At 41.2% G+C, this 26,084-nt stretch overlaps 2 protein-coding genes and 1 long non-coding RNA gene across 3 annotated transcripts; 2 read left to right on the plus strand and 1 right to left on the minus strand.

The window, feature by feature from the left end:
* The first annotated feature begins 4,532 nt into the window (after positions 1 to 4,532).
* On the plus strand, positions 4,533 to 9,007 carry fstl3 (follistatin-like 3 (secreted glycoprotein)). Its single transcript, XM_073476718.1, has 5 exons — positions 4,533 to 4,684; positions 5,121 to 5,306; positions 7,062 to 7,277; positions 7,369 to 7,596; positions 7,681 to 9,007. The coding sequence occupies exons 1-5, from the start codon at positions 4,615 to 4,617 to the stop codon at positions 7,731 to 7,733; spliced, it is 753 nt and encodes a 250-aa protein (XP_073332819.1). The 5' UTR covers positions 4,533 to 4,614; the 3' UTR covers positions 7,734 to 9,007.
* On the minus strand, positions 5,113 to 22,022 carry LOC141004989 (uncharacterized). Its single transcript, XR_012179839.1, has 3 exons — positions 21,829 to 22,022; positions 16,378 to 16,491; positions 5,113 to 5,289 (listed from the first exon to the last, which is right to left on the minus strand). It is a non-coding gene; the product is annotated as an uncharacterized lncRNA (long non-coding RNA).
* Positions 19,087 to 26,042, plus strand: LOC141004988 (E3 ubiquitin-protein ligase RNF126-like). Its single transcript, XM_073476719.1, has 9 exons — positions 19,087 to 19,176; positions 20,569 to 20,627; positions 21,284 to 21,344; positions 21,832 to 22,067; positions 22,717 to 22,785; positions 22,888 to 22,957; positions 23,142 to 23,235; positions 24,142 to 24,257; positions 24,367 to 26,042. The coding sequence occupies exons 1-9, from the start codon at positions 19,102 to 19,104 to the stop codon at positions 24,544 to 24,546; spliced, it is 960 nt and encodes a 319-aa protein (XP_073332820.1). The 5' UTR covers positions 19,087 to 19,101; the 3' UTR covers positions 24,547 to 26,042.
* Positions 26,043 to 26,084: the final 42 nt, after the last annotated feature.

Raw genomic sequence — 26,084 nt, forward strand, 5'->3', positions numbered from 1 at the left:
TCCATCACCACATAACACAGTTAAGGAAATTGCCAGTTAACATATTGCAATGAGCACACTAGAACCATTGACTGAGGCAATCTCGGTTCCAGTCGTCAGCCATAAAACGGCAAATTGGATACTTTCATCAACTAAAATGACATGATTGTGTTTGTTGTCCAAAATGTTAGATAAATGGATATTAATACACTAACTAAATAGTGATATCTGCATTACTACGCAATTACAAGAGGCTGACTTGGAGTACATTTTAAACCTGCAAATCTCAGATCTGAGATTTGCCAGGGTCATGAAAGTCTGTTATGCAAGTTGAATAAAAAAACACTTGAGATCTTTTACAAGCCGTCGTGGATGCAGGAGCATGAGGCGTGTATTGAGAAGATGAACACCGGGGGTTATTCCAGCCCACCGAGGGAGAGCAGAGATCCGGAGCAGTGCATGGACAGAGCTAAACGACATCCACTCTGCCACCAAGGGAGACCCTTAGTCACGACCGCGCCGGTGTCCTGATGAGAGGGGGACGGAGAGTGGAAAAGGTGACGTGGGGCCAGAGAGGGGGGGAAGGCCGGGGGAGGAGGGAGGGAGTGCTGTTTGTATGAGCAGCGCGTGTGCTGACATTAACCTTCCCCATTAATGAACCGCTGGAGGGACTTCACATGGGCGACTCTAAACACAGGAAGGAAGTAGGGAAGAAGAGGGTGAGGAGGAGGAGGAGGAGGAGGAAAGTTGTGTGCAGAGGGACAGAGGGGGTGATTCTATCCGGCCTTGTCACTTTTCCTGCCCTCATTGCCGGTTCAATCAGTAACACACATTAGGAGTAAATTGAGTGGATAGATGATGCACCTGCTTTCAGCCAGTCTGGGGCAGACAGAGCAATTACCACTGCTGAGCCCTGTTTAGCCGTGTGACGTGCACACCGACACTATGACTTAAGATAGGGCTGTGGGTGGACTGTAATGGGTTGGGAGTATTTCTGTCTTCTCAACCGATTTGACGGCTGTAATGGCAATAAATAAGTGTTTTCTGTCAAGCTCTGCACAAAGACTTAGACTTCATATCCTCTATTGGACTAGAGTGCAAGTTATTTCACCTTTGAAAATGAAGGGGGTGGTTTACGTAAAAGCTGCAGAACAGTGTCACTAGACGGGAATGCCTAGGCGTCACACAGGAAATCGAGAAAAAAAACAAAGATGCAAGCTGACGACAGGAGAAGGTTATGCCCAATTAGTCACCGTGAAGTGAACTAAGTTGTTGGTGTGACTCAACCAAAGGGAGAAAACTTGACTCATCCTCTCGGTGTAACGGTCATGTTGTAAGTGCTGAGGCTACTCACTGAAATGTCAGCTGTCACTCTTCAGGGATGGCACTGCAACAGGCATCACTTAAGTATCCTGAAGATGGCTAATAGACCTAAGACACAACAAGTAGGAATTAAATCTAAGACTGCTCAGATGTCTTAAATAAATGCCTTAATGACATTTTATATAAAGTGAGGACATGTGGTGTAAAGGAGGCTGCAGAGGTGAGCACACACTGACTGTAGAGTGGATAACAGATTGAGAGACAGGCGAGGGGCGCCCCCATGTGGTCAGCTTGCGTGATTGCAACTGCAACTATACAGCATGGACTCCCAGCAAATGCATAATGCAGCATCATCGTTTGGTATTATGCAACATATGGTTAGGTGTGTGTGAGTAGGAGTGACAGCTTATGATGTACTCAGGTGATATAATCTCGCATAAAGAAGGGCAGCATCTCCCCAGGCTGTGAGGCACCTGGCACTGACATGTGTCTCAGATTCTTCCCTGCTCTACATGTAAATAAACGTACGTCACCTGGACGAAAGGAGATAAAACTTAATGTGTAGCGTTTGCCGAATTTACAAGAAGGTCCAAATGATTAAGAATTTCTCATAGACAGCGTTTTACAAAGTTTGTAAAGTGTCTCCTAACTTAACAACTCACAAAATTGAGAGTTTTTGTAAGGGAGTCTGGGGACTTTCTCCATAGGCTACAAAGAATTTGACTGTATTTGTTACCGTTTACTGCAATTTGTAAAATCTGACATGTTTACCATTTAAAAAAAGATTGTATCTTTCATAGATCTTGTGTAAATAGTGTAGCTAAACGTTTGAAACAGAGGAGGCGTTGGTATTAAATTGAGACTGTTTCATAACCGGTTAAAACTTCCTTGTAGTTCGGCCACAACTACAGAGCTAACGCAGCTAGCTGATATTAGCTAACGGCATAGTTGATCTGGCTGAACACAAAGCAACATATTGAACAGAGGTAGGTTAATATAAAATTGTGGGTAACAAAAGCAATTTAGTTTTTGGTCTTTCTTTACCGGGGTAACTGGCTAGCTCGTCATTGTAGTAATCTAGCTTAACTAGCTAATGTTACTTAACTAGCTAATATGCTAAGCTAAGTTAGCTAATCACTTAACTTGTTTTAATAAACTGTTGATGAAATATTTCCATTTAGTTTCATGCTGCCTTTTACATTGTAGTAAATTATACATACATTTTTATTTATTTATTTTTTATTTATATTTTATTGTTTGAAATCTGTCGTGTTTCTCATACTAGAATGTGATATGCAGTAGGATACACAAACAAACTACATTAACTGAATTAAATGGTTACGATGAGGGGAAAAACAAACCCAACTGCCAATTTCCTCCACGAGATGGCAGTGGTGCTTTGCTTTTTTTCAGCTTTATTAACGGGCGAATATCCAGTAGAACAGTCTGGAGCTCCACACCTGCCCTGAGACGAGACGCACTCGCTCTATTTCACATTAGACACAGTCCACCATGGGCTGCTTGAATTTCATACTACCCCACAGAGCCTTAGCCACTTGAAAGAGACCAATATTTCTCAAAGATGAGACACAGTAAGCTGCACCCCTAATAAAGATCATACATTAGTGGGTGCTCTCAAGTCCCCACCATGCTGTATCCATTTGTACGGCTCGACAGTGGTGATCCAAACCATATGAGGAGCTGAGTGGATCTGCAGAGACCCATCGAAGAGGCAGGCCACCCACAGCCATCGCTCACCACTCTCCTTCCTTCCCTCCCAGGTCAGGCAGCATTCCTTCGGTGCCCTGGGGATCTCCGCTGAAGAAGAGAACATCATTCACAAAGACTCAGATACGACAGCATATGCTACCTTCATTTCCCCCCCCAACGATCAAGAGGGAACGTAAAATAACAGCGACAGACAGATGGGCAGACTCACATTACTTTGGCGTTAGAAACGCAGGCGTACCTCTCAGTGTCGGAGGTGAACGAGTGCAGAGAGAGGAGCAGTGCAGATGTTCTGATCAGACATGATGATAGTGCACATCAGCACTCTTGTCAACTCTGCTGATCTTTTTCAGCAAACATGCCAGTCCATCTGCTAGACACATACTGTATATCTATCCACAGTTTTTCAGTGTTTTCAGTCTCGCTTGCTGTGGCTGTCTGTGTTTGGTCAAAGGGGCTGCAGACATGAATGTGCTTGATAAGCTCCAACATAGTTGTGTTTATTGAACTTGATACGCTGCTCAAGGGCAGACCACCTTCACTCCCACTCTTCCCCTCGTCTCTCGGTGTTATTCTAACCGCAGCTCTAGAGTGAAATAGCGGCATTCGTTGACAGACAGTCAACAAAATGAGGTACGACAGAGTTGGAGAGGCGAATGACTTCTTTAATTCGAGGGCTGCGCATATTTTTAGCAACTTGATTTAATCTTATCTAACACAAAACGGGCTTAGAATAACCTCAGACGTTACTGTAACCGCTTTGCTGCAGCGGTCCTTTCTTTGCTCTGCATTTACACTACAGAGAAGCACAGTTTTAGGATCAAAAGAGATAAGATTGGTCAGATTAGTCATTTCTATAGGCCACTTTTCTCCTCCAAAACCACATGGAGCAGCTTATAGACAGACAACTAGCATAATCAAATAGTATAGACTTTGTGAGGGGAACAGATATGTCTGAGCTATACCACATCAAAGAGAGAGATGAGACAATACAGAACATAATGTTCAGACAAATAAAAAAAAAGTATTGGCTTAAACTACTTCTCATAAGGTCACATCATTCACATATTATGCAATAAAGTATTTTCCCAAATACCAGAACAAGCTAATTTAATTAGTCTGTGCAATAGGCTGCATTTAAAAAAACGTAATTTAAAGTTTAATAATGAAAAGCCTAATCTAAAGCTCATCCTAAATCTTTTCCAGGACTCAATTAGCCTTTAATTAGTCTAATATGGTGTGAAAATGTTTTGTGAGGTCATATAAGTGCCCAGCGTCTGGCGCTGGAGGGCATGGATCATTTCCCGACTCTGGAAATTGAGTCAGAGTCAAACTGTGTCCTGCCCTGGCTTATTACTGGCTGAGAGGATCGCCCATCCCAGCAGCATAATTCCATCTGGGCTAAATATTTATACAGAGGGGGAACGACATCACTTATCCACAACACATTCATTCACGTAAGGGAGAGCTACTTCCAGAGTGGAGTCAGAGTGATCCGATCGGCTTGGAACATCACTGCTTCTTGCTGATATTTGCTCAGACAAGCTTTCAGAAAACACTTTTTGTACCAACTAGAGAACAACAATGAGCTTCTTCTTCTATGTTTTTGGAGTGATTCTCACTTTGTTTCAGATCGGGAGGAATCCTACCAGCGGTGAGTGGAGATTTTTTTTGTTTCTGTTTCTAAGACCACGATGTAGCATGTTTTTAAAAGAACTCAGTGAATTAATGATGAGGTACTTTTATTTTTCCAGAATTCATATTTATGTATCTTTACCTCAGTCTTTTTGGAAACATATTGGAACCCTCTGTTTTAAACAAATATGTGTTTTCAAAAGTTTTTATATGCTTATTAAGAATATATATCTATAAATACAGTTAACACAGGTGAAAACATCCGAGCAGACAAGTGCTATTTAATAGCATTTTGTAATGGAAAATCACAGCACTATAGTCTCACAAATAGCCATTTATTAGTGGATCTTGACTAGAAGAAGTCCTTTTTTTTTACCTTTTAGTTTACATGTGTTTGAGGAACTTGTGTAACTAGTGTAATATTTATATATATTGTAATTTGTCATTGTCTCCAGCTGGGATGTGCTGGCTGCAGCAGAGTCAGGACCAAAGGTGCGACATGGTGCTGATGAGAGGGGTGACCAGAGACGAGTGCTGTGCCGGGGGCCGCCTGGACACAGCGTGGTCCAACACCAGCCTGCCCATGAATGAAGTCAGCCTGCTGGGCTTCCTGGGAATCGTCTCCTGTAAACCATGCAAAGGTAAACAAACAAACCATTAAAAACAAAGCGGTTGAATCTGCCGAGGAGACGGAATTAGTTACTCATGTATTTGTTTTGTTTATCACGGCGGGGCATGATATTACTCACAGGCTTAACAGTCATATTGTGAATAAACATTGTAAATATATGTTGACTGAACTGCTACTGTCATTGGTAAGTACTGGGAGTTTTAAGCACTGCTTGGATATGATTTGCAGAAGAGTTAACTTGGGTTTTTAATATCGCTGGGACAAAATTGGCTGTTCCGTTAGACAATATAACTCTCAGTGGGAGAGTTAGTGAAAGTTAATTGAAACCACGTCATTTGCGAATCGAGATATTTGCACAATGAGTTCCCGGCGCAGCTTTCTAACAAAATGCAGACGTGGATGGAAGAGAAGGCGTTCCACATAACTCCACCCAGCTGTCCTGAGAAGCTTCCCCTGCTGGAATCGCTGCAAGGTTCATTCAGGTTCACTCGCAGATAAATTCTGTTTTCATAAGCAGCACTTACACTACGTGATAACGGGCCAAAAAAGTGAGAAATTCTCCAGGTTGTTAAGTTCCAGTAAAAATCTAGCTACTGGCATCTCTTCAGCCTCGGCCCCGGGTTTTTCTGGCCTCGCTGAATGACTCAGAGTAAAAACAGAGATATGGAGATCTGTTTAGATAAGCCCGAAAGAAGCAGAGAGACCACGGTTAAAGGTAGCCTACAGCTTGATAAAAAATGCCTCCCACATGAAGGTAAACAGCTGCTTCACATGAAAATGAATGAAAGTTGTAGAATACACCCTCTCTCCTTGTTATGTCTTCACTTTTTCTCTAAAGCTTGTTAAAAAAGGAGCCCTGTTTGCTTTCATGAACAAAATAAGAAAATGCATTCCTGCAGGATGGAATAAATGCCTGCCACATGCCCAGATGTCTGGGACTCATAATGTAGCAAAACTATCTTAATCATTTGGAATTCTGTGGGAGGAAAGCAAGAACGTCGTCAAAGTTTAAAGGTGGCTCGAGACACCTACGCCATCGTGAGATGTTTGTTGTTTTCAGACATTCCCTTATTGGGAGACACAGAGGCGATGGAGAGAAAATGTATACACAGCAAGACACGGAGTGAAAGATGGAAATCAACCAAAAGAAAAAAAAAATTACAGCTCTGGAATCAAACAGGATATTGAAGTACTGGCAGGGACAGGAAATAAGAAATAAGTTTCTCATTGTTTACAGGATCTTCAGGACTCAGAGCTGATCAGACATCATCTCTAAAGACTCAGAAAGGTCCTGGGAAGAGACCTGTGTGCATTGTCTAATGTTGACTCTGCGCTGTGTAGGATTACAGTTCCTCCTGCGCTTTGACATTATGGGGTGTCAGAGGAGCCCGGGGCTTCCTCATTTCTCAGCCTGTAAACGTCTCTGACAGCTATTTGAACTCCATCTACCTCGGAGCCCCTCCGTCCCTCTGCAGGAGCTTAGCCCAGTCTGTGTGCAGCCGTACACATAGATCTGTTATGAAAACACGCCAGCGTCACATTCCATCAGGCGAGACACCCCTGTGTGTAATGGTCAATAAAGAGATGTGATTATTGTAAATATTGTGCAAGGTGAAAATTGTGTTATGGTCTGGGAAAACCCCAGATCTGGAGCTTGTTTTGTATGAAAATGCCTGTGGGTCACCTGATGTCTGCAGACTTGTTAATACAGTAACATTACACTGACACTCACGCACATATGAAACCACTTGCTGTGCTTTTGTAGAGACTTGCGAGGGAGTCAAATGCAGTCCTGGAAAGGTTTGCAAAATGAAGATGGGAAGGCCCCAGTGTGTGTGCTCTCCAGACTGCTCTCACATTTCCCGGAAGCACGCTGTGTGCGGCAGCGACGGGAAGTCATACAAGGATGAGTGCTCTCTGCTGATGGCCCGCTGCATGGGACACCCGGACCTGGAGGTCATGTACCAAGGAGACTGCAAAAGTAAGCAAGATTAATCTTGCTTATGCACAAAAGCAAAAATATCACACTTTTTATTTTGGACAATATTAACTCTTTCTTCTTCCCTGCGCAGAGTCGTGCTCCAATGTGGTGTGTCCAGGCACCCACACCTGTGTGACCGACCAGACCAACAGCGCTCACTGTGTCATGTGCCGCACAACTCCTTGCCAAATAGCCATGCTGTCTGAGCAGGCGATCTGTGGCAACGACAACATCACGTACCCCAGCGCCTGCCACCTGCGCCGGGCCACCTGCTTCCTCGGCCGCTCCATAGGAGTCCGCCACTACGGCCACTGCAACAGTAAGGCCAGAAAACACAACTGTCTAGTTCTCTTTTGACCTGACTTACTTATCTTACAGCTTACGACTCTTTGTTTTTGTGCAGATCCCCCACGGAAAGCTAACAACTCAGATGGTAGCGAGGAAAACGCAGTCTAGACGGACAAGTCCTGACACAGCCCTTTTTTCAAGAAGAATTTCCAAGTGTCACACCACTAGCTTCCCATGATGACCTCTTTTTTTTCACCCCCCCTTTTTTAAACTCAGAATGACGATACATGTTATATGGAAGACCTCTGTTGGAAGACATTCATTAGTGTAACTGCCTCAAAAAGTGCTACAAAAACCTTTGTGTTAATCTAAAACAGAGGCAGGGGATCACATGTGTCTCGAGGTAGAAATATCTCTTTGACTCTTTGGAGGATGTGTGCATATTGTAAATAGAATACCACTGCTATTTATTGGAGAAGGTATCAAACTCTATTTATGTTTTTATCCTAGCAACAAATCCATATATCCTTGGGAAAGCTGATGCAAAAAAATATATATTTATTGTGTTTTGTTTGTTGTGTATATACAATAGCGGTCACTGGCATTGGTGTTTTACAACCTTTTTAACGGTCTCCATTCCCCACAAACAAACAGTTTTCCCTCACGAGTTGATGGAAGGCAACACTAATTTGTTTAGAAGATTTATACCACTTCAGAGCTTACCAATGTGGTTTCAACTCACCACAGACAACAACAACAGGATAACTACAGTTGTTCTGTACGTACTTTAGCTTATATCTGGAGGTGAGGAAGAGGTTCAGCCCAAACAAACCTGTATAGTCTGTCTGCCCCCGCACATGTTTACTCTGGATCCTGATCCAAACTAACGGCCACCCGGTGATCACTAAAATTAGCAGTTTGGAGTCTCAGAAAACTGTTGGTACAACCCCAAAACCTTAACAATACCTCCTCTGTTGAGTGCTTGGCTTTGTTTTCTCGGTGCATTTTTGTAGGTCATGCTCGTCTTTTCCGTTGCTGTTCTGCTGCTGCTTTGATTTGATTGGGTATTTTTTTTAAAGAACTTCTGAACAGACAAATGTTAATAGCATCGTCCAATTGAACTGGAAATTGAATTTGTCTCAGAATGGACCCAAATTTAGGCCACTGCCATCAGAGATGATTGGCAAACCTGGCAGATATCATCACCAGTTTCAAGTGGTCAAGTGATCCGCTGAATCTTAAAACTCAAAGCAGATTTATGAATTACTTTCAATATCTTTTTAGTGTATTATGGAACTTTTCAACGACTCTTCTGTAAATAACAGTCTCATGTGTACCTACCTGTGTACCTACTGTGAAATTTGAATGATGAATGCATCGACATATTTTTGTATTTTTGTACTGCCATTTCAAAACAACATAAAGTTTATTATTTGCCACAAGGTGTCTTCTTTCTTTAACAATCATACGTGTTCCACCTTTTTTTTTACCTACTACATCTCAACTAACCTCATTTTGTCTGCAATCTATTCAATTTCAATACACACAGTACAATCATGAAACTGTCTGACATATTTTATAATATTTGGATTCTTCTAAACTGTGTCACAGTCTTAATCATAGCCAGCTTCAGCCAGATGAGATCATACTTGCACCCTAAGGGGAACTGGACAGCTTTCCTCTCACACTGGGGGTTAAGGGTGGTGCGTGCAGACCTGCACTCCTGTGCGTGCAGTGGCTGAGTCGCCTCTCGGACAGGCATCTTGAGGCCTCGTGAGAGGCGACAGAGAATCAAATCCAGGCTGGGTGGCTTTTCTCCTCAGGGATATCCCCCTGCTCTGGATTAGGTGGGAGGGGTCAGGGGGACGGGGGGTGAAGGAACCGAGGAATGAATGTTTCGAAGTGCCGAGGCCGGGGTACTGACTCACTTTCCTGTGTGAAGTACCTCCCTTGTTTTTCTGTCTTTCTCCCTTTCCCTCCTCTGAATCCTGGGCTCCACCATGCAGCAGCATCTGGTTCGACTTTAGGGAGATGTTTATATTCCTGTCCAAGTACCCTTTTATTACACTGGGAATGGAATTAGATGTTTTGTTAGTTTGAACGGGGCAAATAACAATGCCACACGAGGTTGTTGCTGTGCCCACACATAAAATGCACAACAAATGGTCTTTTTCAGAAATGTATCTTTAAGGGACAGCTCTCCCCAAAACCAAAAATACATATTTTTCCTCTTACCTGCAATGCATCCATCCATCCATCCATCCATCCATCCATCTAGATTTCTATCATATCATTGCGCAGAAGGAATCTACTCACGGCTTGTGATATAGACATTCACGGCGTCCTCCTCAGCTGAGCTGTAATGTCAGCTAGCCTAAGCCGGGTTTAGACAACAGGAATATCAGGCTGATATATCCCCGATTTCCCAACAATTGGAGGAGAAATCTGGGTGAAGATCTTGGTCGGTCCCGAAGATTATCTGGTAATGTGAGGGGTGTACAGATCCAATCATAAACCTGACGAACGTCTCCAGACTCATCAGGGCCGTCCTGATAAATGTAAAATGTGTTCGGCATCTAGGATTCACAATCTGGATGACCGTGATTGTCATTACGTCAGTACTTTCACAAGAGCCACTGAGAGAGATATCGCGGAGCAGCGGATGGTGATGGCAAGCAACGGTAAATAACCCCTAGCCCTTGATGGCTGCGTCTCCCCGACCCCGTCACTGCAGCAAGTTTTTTTCCATTTGAGATCACGTGAGCTGCTGCTTAGTTCCCTCTTGCTCGATAATCCTAATACTATCCTACAGTATGTGATGCGCCATTTTTTTCAAGTCTTGTAGTGTGAGCAGGTTTGAGATTAGAGACAAGAACATCTGGGAAGATCCTGTAGTGTGAGCCCGGCCTTAGTTAGCTTAGTTAGTTAGCATATTGTCCATGAGTAGTCAGAGGCCTGAGGATTATCTTGAGTACCCATGTCATGATTTCTGAAAATAGACATTGCTGTTTAGTTATTTGAATGTATTTTTGTGGTGCTTTGAGCACCACAAGCTGAGAGCCATCTAGTTGCATTATATTTGAGAGAAGGGAGGCATCTTGAGGCTGATATCTCTAAAACTCAGCAACCCACACCAAAAACATCCAGATGGCTATAAAGCACTACATGTAAGAGGGAAAATATGTATTTTTGATTTTAGGGTGAACTGACCCTTTAAATGTTGTCTCAGTAGTGAGCCACACAAGCATTACTGTGCAGATTTAGTCATCAGGTGCGCAGACATGACCTCAGTGTGGCAAACTGGACTTGCCCAGGAAGACTTTCTATCAACTCACAGTTTAATTGTTTATTTCTTCAATTAATACATAGAAACATATTCTAGATATTCCATCTAAACCTAAACTGCCAGATCTAAACCTCATTACATTGAAAATATAACGTTAAAGCCAGTTATTCCCATACCTTTATGAGTCATCTATAAATTCTTCAGCGACCCACACAATAAACTCACCAAACCAGTGTTTCTCGCCATAGTTTAAAAAGTGGCAGCCCCACAGGAATTTCCAGTGAACACCCAATGAAATGAAGCGTTCACCTCACTCTGCGGTGCATATGTTGAAATGGCTGTGGTCTCACAGTAAAATACACAACTGAAAAATAAAGTTGAGACAGCACTTTTGATACATGTGTCTGGACAAACCATCCTGATGGTTACAAGGCGAAAAAATAAAAAAATCCCAGTTGCTGTTGTCATTATGACTGTGTGATACCTTCTCCAGGAACATTCTGTATATCATTACAGCCCTCTGACTGATGTTGGATATGATGCGCCAGTGTCACACCAGTGGTGGTAATGACATAACCGCAGAGTAAACCTATGAGCCATTTCACAGCTATTCTAATTACACTCAACATGAGACCTCAGGAATCCTCTGCCCACTTTACTCCATATTTCAATCTTTTTTCTACATGTTATGGTCCATGTGTGGCCAGCGAGGGTCAGCCTCACTACCACTGAGACACAGCTTTGTGAGAGCGTGGGTGCGACTGCGGGTGCTCCTCTCCCGCTGGAGCTCACCTGTTATGAGCACGGCATCAGTCACACATATTACATCACAACCTCTGGCAGGGTTGTTTATATCCCTCCAAACACATGGGGTTATAATGTGACGCCCACACTGACATTTCAGGGATGCGTAATCATCCTCCTCTGACATGTCGAGCGTGCTTCTCAACGATGTCCACATGGTCTCATTTCCGCCAAGTTGCCTTACTACTTCCAGTAAGTTAACAGCCAACATTTAGATCTGAAATTATGTTGTGATGAGACAAGGCGCTGCGGAGTGTTTCGGAGACCACCCACTCTCTGGATCGCGCCACTGGATTGTAAACATCTCGGTCCCACATCTGAAACTAATAGATATCAGATCCATCACTCCATCACATTATATTTCCCACACTTGCTTTGTTTCAAGGCAAGTCTTTTAATTTTCCACATGTGCCTGAAATTTACCTTCTGACAGTTGATGATTGTACTGACACAACAGCCCACGTTACAGTCTTACAGTTTATACTGCGGCAGATTGTGTTTTATGGATTTCCCGGAAATCTGAGCTCATCTATATTTTACCGGGGCATATTCTATGGCCTGTCAGCTAAACTGTCATCACAGATGAAGACTTATTTAACAGTTTTTAGACATGATAAAATGAGAGCAACATGAATCATAGATTCATACTTTCGGAGCCCCAGGACAGAAAGGTCTGCCAGGCTTGTGATTCATTGGCTCGGAGAAACGTCGAGGCCAAGGCTACTATCAGCACTTTAAGCAACAATTGAAAATCCAGGTTTACTGCAAATGAGCAGTGCTTGTCAGCATTAGATCACCAACAACAAATCAGCAGAGTTAGGAAGTTGTGCAAATGCTAATTGTCCCCAATTATTCTTGCTGAATTGTTTCACTTCCTCGTCATGACCTCTGGGACGGCTTCTCTTCTGGCTCCGTGTGTGGTCTGGCCCATATGTACGAAGTCTTACAGGAGGACAATGTACTGTGTGGATACATGAAAATATAGTGCAAGCCTTTGAAAAATATGTTAAATGTAACTACAATATATGAATTGTTATCTGAGATAAAGGTATTTAATAAACAGTTAGGTACTGCCTGGGAACACTTGTGCCTGAGACAGTGTCTTGGCACTGACAGGGTCATTGAATTAACTCTGGTTTGAGTTCATGTTGAAATATCAAGCCACATAACTGTAAAAAAAGTCAATGAAGTGTGATAATTGGGCTGCACTTAGCTTCCAAACTTGTCTCAAATTGAGTTCAATTTCGTAATTTGAGGCTTGGAAGATTACCAGGCCGTGACCATAATTTCACATCAGCTTTGCAGGTGGCTCTTACACAGAAACAAGACGAAAATACCTTTTTTTTTATAAGCCTTGGCACAGATACCTGCTTGTTTATAATGGAAAGTTGGTCGGTTAGCATGGAAAGTTGGTTGAACATTTAATTTGCTGTCATGCGTAACGGTATGCCACAAAGACGAGAGTGGGAAAGTGGTTTGGATTTCATTCGATTTGGCCCGCTCATTATCAACAGCTTCTTTTAGTTAAACTCCTACAATGTCCACTAGGATACATGTAAATAAAGCATCTGTTAAGCTGGCCTCTGCTTGTTGAAGTAGGACAGTGTACCACAAATGAACACAGGAGGCTCATATGGTATCTATTCCCCCAGATGACAGAACTGCACATCTTGTAAACAGATTGATGGTCAGTTTTAGATTAGAGGAGCGACTTCACCCATGCATTGTGTTATCAGCCCCAGTGTTGCTTGGTGTGGAGGCTGATGTGACATGCAACTATGTGAGCAACCTCACACATGATGTATATACTGAATGCACGCAAAACACTCTCAATACACACAGACGCACATTCAAACATACATACATAGAATGCATGGCAAAAATAAGACTCCATATACTCCTGTAAGGGATTATTCGACACAGTCCTCTTCTCACGCACAACCTTCGTAATTGTCGTTTCTTTTGTCCTCATTTCACACTGAACCGCCTGCCGGGGGAATTACTTGTTGAAATGAAAATTTTGTCTCCTGTGGAGGATTGTGGTTGGTATTGCTCTGGAGGATGGGCTGAGTACAACAGACATGTTCTCTTTTGTGCCTTGTGCTTAAGTGTCCAAGGCCATTCTGATGTATTAAAAATGACATTCATATAACCAGTGTCAGCCTACAGCCATGCTACTCCGTGAGTCTGTCATTAGCTAGTGTTTGGTCATAAACCAAAGTATTGGAATATTCAAAATTTGTTTGTGTTTCAGGTTGCAAGTCGTATAAACGTAGATAGTTGTAAAATGACCACAAATAGTTATTATTTCACTGCTTTTCAGTTGATCAGCAACTGGAAAGATGATGGATGGTAAAAATCTGCCACATTTCAAGGTTAAAACAACATATTTGATAACTTGTTAGCTGATGTTAGCATTCAACAACTTCCTATCAAACATTACCGTTTGATTACATCCTATTTCACTACCAGGTTTAGACGAATGTCTCCAAGTTGTACATTGATATCTCTGAATTAATTTACACCTTTCCCAAAAAGGAAAGAATGTAGTTGAATGCAAATGGTAGCTGTTGTCTAACGGAAGCTAATCAGTTGTCAAACCTGTGGCTTTACCTCTGAGATCCGATTTCCCTTCGGAGGAAACTATCCGTTGTCTTTACAGTTGCTAATCAATCAGAAAGCAGTGAAATGATAACAATCTGTCAGATTGCCGACATTTTTATGACTTGCACCCTAGAGCAAAGAAGTATGTACATTTGAGCTTCCCAACTTGAGTGTGACATTAGAGGAAAATGGTGTGTGAATATGGATGTGAATATGGTCTATTGCTGATGAAACTCTATCGACGTGACTCAAGCAGGAATGTTCATGAAAGAGGTGGTGTTTTAAAGGTTTCATGTTAGTCCCATTGACCGACTTCCTTCTTCACCCTCTGAAGTTATAGAGACAGGCGACCAAATGAAAGTTACTGACTTCTCTGGGTTTGAACATTGTTGGAAGCATTTAGGATACAAAATACACAACTCCCCAAACTATATAACAAAGGTTTTGTCCTTTTTAGACCTTTTAATGCAGAAATGTTACATATCTTTAAGACCAAAACGACATGAATGTCTGTACCAAAATCCACGTCAATCCATCCAAAAAACTAAAACCTTCAACCTCGTAGTAGCTCTAGATGAACAGTTACAGGATTGCCAAAGTTAGTTGGAGTCATCCCTTAGGCACCATGAATATCTGTGGAAAATGAAGCCATGTAGTGGTTGTTGAGATATTTCAGTCTGGACCAAAGTGGCGGACCAACCCACCAACTGACAAACCAATATTGTCATCCCCACCATGCTGCTAGCATTAAAAACTGCTTTACACTACAAGTCACCTTGCCACAAGTAAATACAAGCAGACATTAACTGACTGAAAACAATGGTATTTCAAACAGAGTGTTCTGCGCATGATTAAGACTGATTACTACAATCTCGTGAAGCAACGGGTCAAGAAAGCAGATAAAGTCAAACTCTGCTGAAACATCTGCGGTGAGGGACCACAAACACTCCACAACAACAAAGGCGGTTGAGTCTAAATAGCTAATTGTACACATCTGTTACTCTAGCAACATCTATATTTTGTTAGCTGCCCAGTGATGTAATCCCAAACAGTCATGTACCAATGCAGTACCGGGGGGATTTTGTTCTGGAACACAAGCAGAGCGGAAAAACACTGTACAGGACAGAAGGGATACCTGCTGTGATACTAATATGTGTATATACATGTAGAGGACATGTTAGGTTTATTTTTTTAAAAACAGCTTTGTCCCTTCTTGCTGTTTGTCCAGGAATCTTACAGTGTGTGGGTGTGTGTGTGTGTGTGTGTGTGTGTGTCTGATGCACAGCTCTTGTGACACATGGCCTCAAACAGATTGTGTCTGGAGAGAGAAAGAGTCTTCGATGGGTGGGACTGAAAACAAGTGACGCATGACTAAGAGGCCCAGGAAGTTCCAGCAGGCGGCTGTTATTGCTGAGTGTGTGGGTGTGTGTGTGTGTGTGTGTGTGTGTGTGTGTGTGTGTGTGTGTGTGTGTGTGTGTGTGTGTGTCTATGTGTCTGTTTATGTGTGTGTGTGTGAGCCTGATTCGGGGGCCCAGAGGGACTGTGTGGGGCAATCCCGGCTGGAGTGTCTGGAAAAACTCTATGGAGTGACAAAAGCAGCAGTGTCCCTTGCAGCATATCTGTCTGCTGCCTTGGCTGCAACGCTTTATTGCCTCTAAGAGTGTGATAGAAATGAAACCGTAGAAAGTAGGTCGTGAAAACAACAATCGTTCTATTGTGTAAGTCACTGTACATGCATGTACACGTACATACATCTGTAGTCTTACTTAATTACAGCGGCAGGAAGAAAAACAATTAGTTACTTCCACCCCTTGCAGTGGTTTACCGCATGTGTTCAGTGTTTTCAGTCATGTCACAGCAAGAAAACATCTTATATACCTCCTGAAAAGAAGCGTGCTTCATTTGTACATTCATACATTCTCTAGTAGTCCAAATCCAGATTAGTAGCGACCTAGAACTACGTGATGTGGAAGGTCCGTCTGTCTGGCAGAGTTGTTTTCTGCTGCGCACATGACCTGTCTCTGACCCAAAGTCACTCACTCCCCAGATTGCATTGCTACAATGAGCATTCGCTTGGGATGGCGGTGACGCACTGGGCAGAGAGAGACAATAGCTTACCTCAGCCAGGCAGACATAGCAAACCTCAGTGCTATCAGACCCTCTCTAATCTCAGCCCATGGGACAGCTGTGTCTTTCCTGCTCCCACATGGCCCGATCAGACACAGGGCCGGCCTGTAGAGAGAGGACGTTAGGTCAAGTTCAGGTTCTTTTACTCTCATGTAAATAATTACAGCGAATAATATTCTCAGGCTTGCTCCAACCTTGCTTTTATATATACTGTATATATAAAAAAACATGTATAAAGAAAGTGTTACATTACCAAATTTCAATCGAAGACATTAAAGAGTTTAGCCGCTAAAATACAGGAATATAATAAAATATAATAGCTTGGTGAGTAATAAGGTAATGTATAAACTGTAAAGTAAACAGGTTGTGCAGTGACGCAGTTTGTATGAGAACAGATTCTAGACAGATGTGAATACAATTATGGAATGTAAGCAAGTCATTTTACTCAAGCACTGTACTTAAGTTCAACTTTGAGGTACCATACTTGAGTATTTCCATTTTCTGTCACTTTATACCTTCACTCTACTACAATTTGGAGGCATATGTTGTACTTTTTACTCACTACATTTATTTGATAGTTACTAGTTACTTGTCAGATTAAATACAGCATTTGAATTAATTTATTCATCGAATAACAAAACAAAAAAACACATTCTGATAATCGGAAAAATGCTTAATATTGGATTTGACAATTGTCAAGGCTGGTAATCGGTCAACCCATGGTACACAGTATCTACATACATGTAAATATACTGTATTATTTACTTTTACTTGATACTCTAAGACTTTTACCAAAGTACAATTCGTATGGGTGACTTTTACTTTTTCCAGAGTAATATTTTAACAAGATATCTTTACTTTTAATCAAGTATGACTTTTGGGTATTTCTTACAACACTGTAAATGATGGATAGAGCAAATAGACAGCTGATAAACAGGTACTAAAATAAATAGACTGTAAATACTGTGATGGGTACAGGTATAAGTAACCAGGTAAACAGGTGGAAATTGTCTGCACAGTACCAGTACTGTAAATGTAGTACAAGTACAGCAGCTGTATAAAGTAGATTCACTACAGTGTGAATAAAGTGTCATAATAAGACCAAACTTAAACCAATCTTACTTTAAGTCATCATATGTATGTTCTGCGTGTCATGTTGGGAAATTAAGCCATTGTGGTACTGAAGTATTGCAGTTGTTCTACTGTCAAAAGAACATGGCCTAACTTCTTATCTCTGCATAATACTGAAACTGAGAAACAGTGTGTTATGGCTGATATGGATATGTGGCTACATTTCATTCAGAACACTGCAGGAGCGGGTTCCATCCAGGGCTACTCTCCTCAAGAGTATAAAAACGGAACATTTGTAAATAAAAATCAGGCCAGACGGCTTGAGAAATGTGATTGGCTGATGGGCAGTCGCATGGGAACTCCTACTTACTCTCAACATGTGGTGCCAAGCACAAAAGAGATACTCCAGACTTGACTTGTGACATGTTTATCGCTGTCAGTCTGCACTCATGGCAATCCCATTATGGATATTATGAAAAAAATATTGAGGGAATTTTAATTTACAATTCCCAAAATGTAAACAGACCTGAAAACAAAATAAAATCAATCATTTCCCCCTCCAATTCTTACATAACTAAATGATTCCTGAGACCTTCACTGCTATCTCAGAGACGCCAGATAGCTGACAATATCTTGTTCACATGAAAGGAGACGATGTCTTTCCCATGTGAGAGGCTACTTATTTATAGTTTTGTGTCTCAGATTTGACAATTGACAAAATGGTTCCAGCAACTACTATCAAATAATCAAGGACAGCATACAAATCCACCTTAGATGAGATGAGTGTTTGCTCAAAAACAGATGCTGCGCAACTTTTGAACACTTAAAATATGCCTCTTGGGCTCAAGAGGTGGTTGACAGGAATCCAATGGAAAAGTACATGTGTCAAAATAAATCCAGTGCAGTGCCAGATTGCAAAAACACATCTCAGGTTTTAATGTGAACAGGGAGAGCAGGGGGCCCTGAACCTGCAGGAATAAGACGCTGAGTTCACTGGAGACACAGCGTGGCGATACATGATACAGATTTGTCGGGGGTATTACATTAATCAGTCTTCGGTTCCTTACGTCTCTGAGGCTTTTACATTGACATGTGTGTATAACCTGGTTTTCCCAACATTCAACCTGACTCAAGGTCTCATCAGTCCCAGAGGAAACTTAACAAGAGTGTATTGAGTCCTCAGTCCCTGGCCACACTGTGAAATATAGAACACTCTTCAGCACTTGATACACAAAAGCACCACCATGTGGCTATATTTTAAAAGACACATACTTGTTACTGGCTTTCAAATGCAGATAAGTTAATAACACAAGCCTTTGCTGTAAAATAAGCTGTTTTTAATCCCTCATGTTTACCCAATTAATTAATTTAGCCATTTTAAAATGTCACATTAATCTCACTATTTAATTCTATGATAGCTATGTATCATTTAATGCAGTAATGTTCCACTTCTTAAGGACACATCTTCTTATAGGCAAGGTGGACGTCACCTTTATTCGTATAATACAGTTTAATATCTATGTAATATGTATAATGCAGTGCAGTTATGTGAATCACATGGACGTCGTATATTCCAGCAAGTTAAAATTGACCTTTCCGTTGCTCCGTAGTCCTTCCCCCTCTCTACCTGTTTAGTGACTAAAGATGGCGGAAGCTCCTCCATGGCCCAGCCGGTTCTTCTGTCACAGATGCTCGGCAGAGATTAGTCCTCGGCTTCCCGTGAGTACCATAGACGGAAAGTAAATACGGAGACGTTTGGGCAAATGAGAAACACAGTACTGTTGTTGTTACTTTAGTAGAAACGGTTGTAGCGGCGGGGCCAGCAGTTAGCATGCTAACAGTATTAGCTGGCTTGCTAAGGGGGGTCGCGTTTATCTTGCTAACGCTCTCCTGTGTTAGTTAGTTTGTTATCTAAGTAGCGCATCGCACAAGAGCTGCTTATAGAATAGTGCTGCTTTTCTTACGAAATGTGTAGCAACGTTTGCCGGGATTATTTTTTTATAACTGTGTTTTTTACGAGGCATATTAGCATAAACGTTAGCTATATTGACTAGGAATAACGGTGCGTGCTATCTGTAACAATGTGATCGCGTCTAATGAGCGCCTCCAGGTGTTTCTTTTCTCAATCAAGCGTTGCTCACACTCGTCTTCCTCAAGACCATGCGCATTACTATATTGTCAGTCATTTCTGTGAATGATTCAGCGACAACAATGCCCCTGCGTCCTTTTCTTGTTTTGCCATTCAGTAAGGCACACAAGTGGCATGTCTGTCCCAGGCTAGAATGATCTGTCATAGAGCTGTAAATGTGCCCCTCACAATGTAACAGATCAGCCATAGGTTTCTGTGGGTTGCTGGTAATGACCTGTGGTCACATTAACACCTTACACTGATGTGTAACTGTTGTTTGATCGTGTAGAATAGCTTGTGTATTAGTTTAAATAGGACCTTTTTATTTTGCAATTTCAGCCATAGAAAATACATGTTGTTTCTCTCAGGATCAGGGTGTATAAACTATAGTAGTAAGTATACATTAAAAAAAAAAACACAAGGACAAAAGTGTTTGTACATCCACATATAGGTTGTAAATATTATATAAGGTCTCAAGGTGTATGTGTTTATAATAATTAAGGAGTGTGTTTGAAGTGGGGTTGCTGTGAGGTGTTCTGCAGTGTGACAGCCTGGAGGATAAAGCTGTTACTCATGGTATCCGCTACCTGGAGGCTTGTCCTTGACAGGAAGATCTGGGTGATCCTCTCAACTTTCTGCAGTATTGGCTGAAGTGGCTTGAAGACGCCAGTTTACATACCAGATAGTGACACAGCTGGTCAGGACAGTTTCAGCTGCTTGTCTTTGCTGGGGTTGAATCCAGGTTTAGTCACAAGAAAAGCATTATCATCATCTGTCTTCCTTATCTCATTGTCCAGCTGTCAGTAGAGTGTTTGACATATTGGATGTGCAGTTTACACTTTTCACACGCTGACACACGTCTGGGTCGTAGCTGTAAAGTTCATGCAAATGATTAATTTGAATATCAGTGACTGTCTGCAAAACAGGTTGAGCTGGATATTATGAGCTGTGTTGGTTTTTTACTACTTTTTGTTTGTTTACAGGAGTACACATGTCCAAGATGTGATTCAGGGTTTATTGAGGAACTGCTGGAGGAGAGAAGGTGTGTATATTTAATATTGCTGTTCTAATCAAGGCATCATTTTCTTTTGTTTTTTTTTAATCTTGGTCTTATCTTTATATGTTTGGCCATCATTCCCAACAGTTATGTTACTAACCAACAAACAGTAGCTGACATTAAGGATGAAGCCTGACAGCAACACCTATAATTGTTTTTTCTGCAACAAATTTAATCAGCATGATCCTGTCTTCTCTAAACAATCATTTATCACATGAATGATTGTAATTAGATTTCCAGGTGAAGACTTTAAACATTAACTTTCAATGTATTTCTCAAATAATCAATTTAGATTGTATGTGTTATGTTTTTTATTTGGAGTGGCCCTTTTTAAAAAGGGAGAATTAATTAATTTTTGGCACTGCTTGACAATGATTGCATGGATTTTTATGTTTTTCTTGGGCAGCTTTGTATTACTGTCCTTTATCCTCTTTTTTTCCAACTATTCTCACTGCATTACAAGGTGCTACAATTAAAGTTTGGACAACAACAGCTACGTTTCACATTTGAAACAGTGGACGGGCTAGGATAAGAGGAAGAAATTGCACACAGAAAAACTTGATATCATAACTGTTAAGAATGATGGAAACTATGACGCATAGTCGAGACATAACTTTGTCAACTGTTTGTCCCCTGTTTAGTGCTGACAATGGCTCCATGTCTACCATCTCCAGTGGGCCTCCAAACGTGCAACCATTTGAGGTGTCTAACCTTTTCTACACAACCTCTCTCTGTCCTACAACACTGTTGCATAACATTGTCAGAAATTCCTAAACTAGTTTCCTTTGACGTTTTTTGCTAATGTACTGGTGGACATGACTGAAGTCATGTAGGAGTTTCCACTTCTGCTTTTGAGGCCGACCACAGTCTTGCTCTTTATTAGTGATATTCAATGGAATGATTGGGCTGTTTTAATTTTTCCCAAAGATGAGAAACAGTCTTAATATGTAGTTATGTCAGTGTTCTGAGAAGACTTTTTACTGAAAAATACTGAAACTTCTGTATGTCAGCCTACATTTTTATTGGGTTGTAATTTGATCTGACTGTCAACTAATGTCTCAGTGCTTCAGGTATCCTGTATTGATATAAATGGCTGCGGGTATGTAGAGGAATCCCTAAGCCTGGCTGTTTTCTACTATCAAGATTATTGTTATTATTAAGTTTTTCCTGTGTGTGTTTATCCTACCAGAATCCAGACCAGCACTTGTTCACATTCCCCTCTGGCTATGGTCAGTTTGCTCTCGGTGTCTTCGACGACCGCTTTGACTTCGGGGCCGGGCTGGGAACAGAGGACAACAGGGATGCTGAAAACAGGAGGGAAAGGGAAAACGCATCACGGCAACGATATGGTGCCAGGCAACCAAGAAGTCGTCATGGTTCAAGACGACAAGCAGGGAGGCATGAGGGAGTTCCTACTTTAGAGGGGTAAGGAGCACAGTGTTTAGCCTGGCCTGTGGGAATCAAGTTAATAGCGGCACATTTTAACACCTGGAAACTAGAGTATTGGAAATGCCGCGGATAATGCAGAAAATGCAGGTATCGATATTGGCTAGTACGTGCGTACGAGTCTATGCACTGATCCGATACCAAGTAATTCAGAAACGGGACCCTGCTACTTCCCAGTTAGCTTTGTTAGCTCGGCTTAACGCTACACAACAGAAATCAATTCTTCTTCGCTGCTCTAAAAGCCAACACAGGAAGTTGCGCTGTGCTGCCCCTGGCAACTACTGTTTTTAGAGCGGTGAAGAAGTAGTTGATTTCATGTGAGTCAGATGGAGTAAGCAACATGTTGGCTATATGGCAATATTTTACCCTGGATAACCCCACCAGTAGAATGGCGACACATTCAGTCTTGATTTGTTCTTTTTTGGTTATGATAGATAATACGTGAATGTTGTATGGCAATCATTCTCTGCAAGGTTTTACCTGAGCCAGGCCATACAACAATGATAGCAGTCATATCACATCCATACAGGGTTACAGGAAAAAAATGGTATCGGGACATCTCTGCTGGAAACTAATTCAGTTTCCACCTCAATACATCTGTATAATAGCTGTTTGTTCTCTTTTGTAGAATTATTCAACAACTAGTGAATGGAATAATTGCACCTACTGCAATGCCAAATATTGGTGTTGGACCGTGGTAAGTCTGAAACAGAGCTATAGTTAACTACTATTTAATCTTTATTTAAGCAAATTTTCTACAAAAATGTCTCCTAACTGTTTTACTGTTTTTTTTTTAAAGGGGTGTTCTACATTCAAATCCTATGGATTATGCCTGGGGAGCTAATGGACTAGATGCAATTATAACTCAGGTAAGAAAGAAAAGATTTTAAGAAATCATTTAAATGTTTTTAAACTGATTACTGTTCTTATTCATACAGATTTTATATTTTCCATTAAACATTTAAGATGTGTCATGAAATAAGTAGCGATATGCATAAAACATGTAATTAATCTAATTTCTTTTTTTTAAAAATCTTTTTGTCTTGTTTCTAGTTATTAAACCAGTTTGAGAACACAGGCCCTCCGCCTGCAGATAGGGATAAGATAAAAAGTCTTCCTACAGTACAAGTTACAGATGAGCATGTCGGTAAGTAAAAGAAATAATGATCACTGTTGGTGTAATTGGATGTTTTATGGCTGGTTTCCTTTTTTGAAAATTTTAGACGTTAGTATTTGCACATTTGGATGGTGGTATCATTTTCTTTACAACATATGGTTGCAGGCTGTTATTAAATTGCAGTGTAATTTTAATGCAAGTACTATTTTTCTAGCAAGGCTGACTTCTCAGTGTTTCACTTAAATCACCTTACCAGAATCTTGGCAAGATTCTGTTGAATAAAAAAAAATGCCAGTTTAAACAGATAAGGCCCATATAGCGTTTTTTTCTGGGTTTTCTGGCTTCAGAGATGAAGCGCTTGTGTGGTGAGAGGAAAAAAACACTGCACGTGGGTTTTGAATTAAATTAGCTAGGTAGCTAACTTAACGCTATATTAACAGAGGGTTCACTATGCAATGAACAACAACTTTACAACTCATAGGGTGATATAAGCACAACACTCACCAGCAACATTCAGTGTCTGGTCTATCTGCTTCCACAAATGGGCTAACCTGTTTCTGATAAAGCTCAGGATAGGCAGACGCAGCCAGAACAACTCTTATTTGCCATTTTCTTGGTTACCAAGGTGACAGGTGACAAGTCCCACCCCATCTAATATAGATTTAGTTGCCTAAAGAATAGCTTAAGTGACAACACCAGTGCCTCTCTGAAAAGTTCAGATATTTGAACTGGCATCCATTTCATATTTTGCGTCAGAAATGCTTAATCTTTATCTGCTGGTCTTATAAATATCCTAGTTGCACTGGTTGTACAACTGTCATTTAGGAAAAGTTAAAGCAAGCCAGACCAGTAGCATCGCATCCAAGCCTCTTAAATAAACTGCTTGACTCATCATAATTGCCTGTTTTTTTTTAAACATGTCTTCTTGTCTTTCAGCTTCAGGACTAGAATGCCCAGTGTGTAAAGAAGATTACAGTGTCGGAGAACATGTTAGGCAGCTTCCATGCAATCACATGTTCCACAATGATTGCATAGTCCCTTGGCTGGAACAGGTATTAGACATTAGCTATCTAACACTTGTCCCACTTAAATATTCCCCATTTGCTATCTCAAACAGTAGGGTGACAGTCGCACTTCATATTTTTCTCTCTTTTCCTCCAGCACGACACTTGTCCAGTGTGCAGGAAAAGCTTAAGTGGACAGAACACTGCAACAAACCCTCCAGAACTATCAGGGATGAACTTTACCTCCTCCTCTTCTTCCTCTTCCTCCTCTTCATCTTCCTCTACCCCTCAGTCCTCAAGTTCGACCAGCAATGAGAACTCCACTGATAACTCATAGAGAATGATTTGTCCTTATCACTCTATGGGGCTGTTTATAGCTCCTAGGCTGCTGTACTTCAGAGCGGTGACCTCCAGTCTCTCCTTGCTCTGGGGCAGAGACCTGAGTGCATCTCACCAGGAGCACTCGAGCCTGATTCAGGGGTAAGTGATACGTGAGGTATTACTGCCCGTCCTGTTGCTCCCACCTTCATCAGGAATCTGAACAAAGGAAGGGGCAGAGGCTTGGAGTGCAGCTTCTGTCAGGGAGGATGTGGAGGCTCACGTATAACTTCAAAAGGCTCGATCCGCCTGACACCACCTCATACTGGAAGAGTATACAAAGGAATCCAAAGGTAGAATACTCGGGACAACAACAACACAGTTCCTGTTTTGTTTTGTTTTTAATCTCTGGACTTGTATGATTTAAAATGATCCACTTTTGCCAATGAAGCAAAGGGAAATGTACAGTTATTCCTTTTTATAAGTAGCATTCATATCTCACAGATAGAATGACTCAAGTGCACTGTAGTGCACCGTTTAAGTGTGCACTTAAGTTTCTTCATGGTTTAGAAGGATATTACATTTGATTCATTAGCTCTCAAAACAAAATTACAAAAGTTTGTAAAATGATTTTATTGTCAAGATCCACTCGAAGTTTTAAGATTACCTGACAACACACAGGTACCGTTGTTTGCACTTGAAATGATGTGTCAAATTGCAGTAATTTTGTGCTGTTTGGATAATGATGTGGGTAATTATTGCTAAATCACACACAAAAGGTTTATTATTTTATCTGCAAGCCTACAATTTGGATCAGCTTTTCACATTTAACACTTAGAAACACTACGGTGCATTTTAACTTAAAGGTAAATGAAATATTTTCTAAAGTTGCCAGTTGACAAACTATTGATTTGCAGTATGATTGTGTCCAAAAAATATGAACTGATATGAAAATAAAGATGTATGAGTGCTACCACTCAAAATCCATGTAAAGCATTCTCAGCGTGTGTATATATAATATTCTTTGAAGGTCTAATCATGAGCAACTGGACTTAGCTACAAACAAATGTGTTTAATTTGTATGTGAACAACCACTGGGGCAGAGGCTGTTTTCTTTTCTGCACTTAGTGTGTGGTGCTGTGGTTAGACACTAGATGATATGCAGTAACACGAGCAGGAAATCTTCCAAATTTTTGTCATTGCTAGAGCAAATGAGGTGATACTCAACTACAAATTTTTGGCAAACAGGAAAGTTCTGAGCTGTGCTGGCCTGTGTTTCCTCTGTCTGAATTATTTGTCTGTTCAGTGAAGTCTTGCAGGCTCAACCAGGGAACAATAACATCATTAGAGAGCATTGCTGGAAGTGATTTCAATACATAATACGGTATTTGAGATTGTTTTGTACTTTCAAAGTAAAGCCTCATAGTAAACAGGGTCATATTAGGCCTAAATCTTTCAACAGGATGCTTGCCTGTTAAATTTTATCAATAAGCCAATAAATTCTGCTTCCTTTTATTGTTGAGCCGCATGGGTGTATTTCCTCCACATTGTAGCTCA

This window comes from Pagrus major, chromosome 11 (assembly GCF_040436345.1).
Source record: "Pagrus major chromosome 11, Pma_NU_1.0".
NCBI lineage: Eukaryota > Metazoa > Chordata > Actinopteri > Spariformes > Sparidae > Pagrus > Pagrus major.